Here is a 691-nt window from a genome sequence, read left to right on the forward strand (position 1 = left end):
CCTCCGGGGGACAGGCAACTTTACTATATAACACGGCCAGCAGGGACGCACGAGAGGTTTATTGGTTTACGGGAGGTCCCAGAGTCCACCTTAGGGTCCCCGTGGATTCATCTCCGTCTCGGGGGCGCACGCCCGTTGGGCCCCTCCCCCCCTGGGCACGAGGGCTCCGAGCGGGCAGCGGCGGGCACTTACCGGAGGGCGCGGGGCCCACGGTAGCAGCAGCGTCGGACAGAGCAGCTGCAGCATAGGCAGCAGGAGGGCGGCCTCTCGGCCCGCGCGCGGAGCGAAGTGCCCCGAACCCATCCGCCCCGGGGCTGCTTGGCCTGCTGGGCCGCTCCGGGCTGCCGCCCATGATAGCCTCCGCCCCGCCCCCGCCCCGCCCCCGCGCCTTTTGTTCTAAACTCTCCGCGCCGGGACGGCGGCCGCCGGGTTGGGGGAGGTGGAAAGGGAACAGCTGGCCCGGTGGGGGCCTGGGGCCCCGGAGACCCCGGACTCACCAGGGGCGGGCGGAGCCTGTGGTCCGAGGCCTGGTGCTGGGTGACCCCGGCCCGGTGGTCCTGCTCTGGGCCTCAGTTTCCCCCATGTGCGGTGGGGAGTCTGGGGGAAGTCGCGGCCCCCTCCTCCTGGTCCCTACCCCCATCTTCCGAAGGCGCATCCGCAGCTGGTCTCCCTGGTCGGGCCTGGCCTCTGA

The 691-nt window shown here is 71.9% G+C and overlaps 1 protein-coding gene across 1 annotated transcript in view; it reads right to left on the reverse strand.

Moving 5' to 3' along the window:
• MMP11 (matrix metallopeptidase 11) overlaps positions 1 to 352 on the reverse strand; it is a 10,080-nt gene extending 9,728 nt beyond the window's left edge. Inside the window, exon 1 of the mRNA XM_023763186.1 lies at positions 193 to 352. Coding sequence (XP_023618954.1) covers positions 193 to 352 — 160 coding nt within the window. The remainder of the gene's footprint in view (positions 1 to 192) is intronic.
• Positions 353 to 691: the final 339 nt, after the last annotated feature.

This window comes from Myotis lucifugus, unplaced genomic scaffold (genome assembly GCF_000147115.1).
Source record: "Myotis lucifugus unplaced genomic scaffold, Myoluc2.0 scaffold_276, whole genome shotgun sequence".
NCBI lineage: Eukaryota > Metazoa > Chordata > Mammalia > Chiroptera > Vespertilionidae > Myotis > Myotis lucifugus.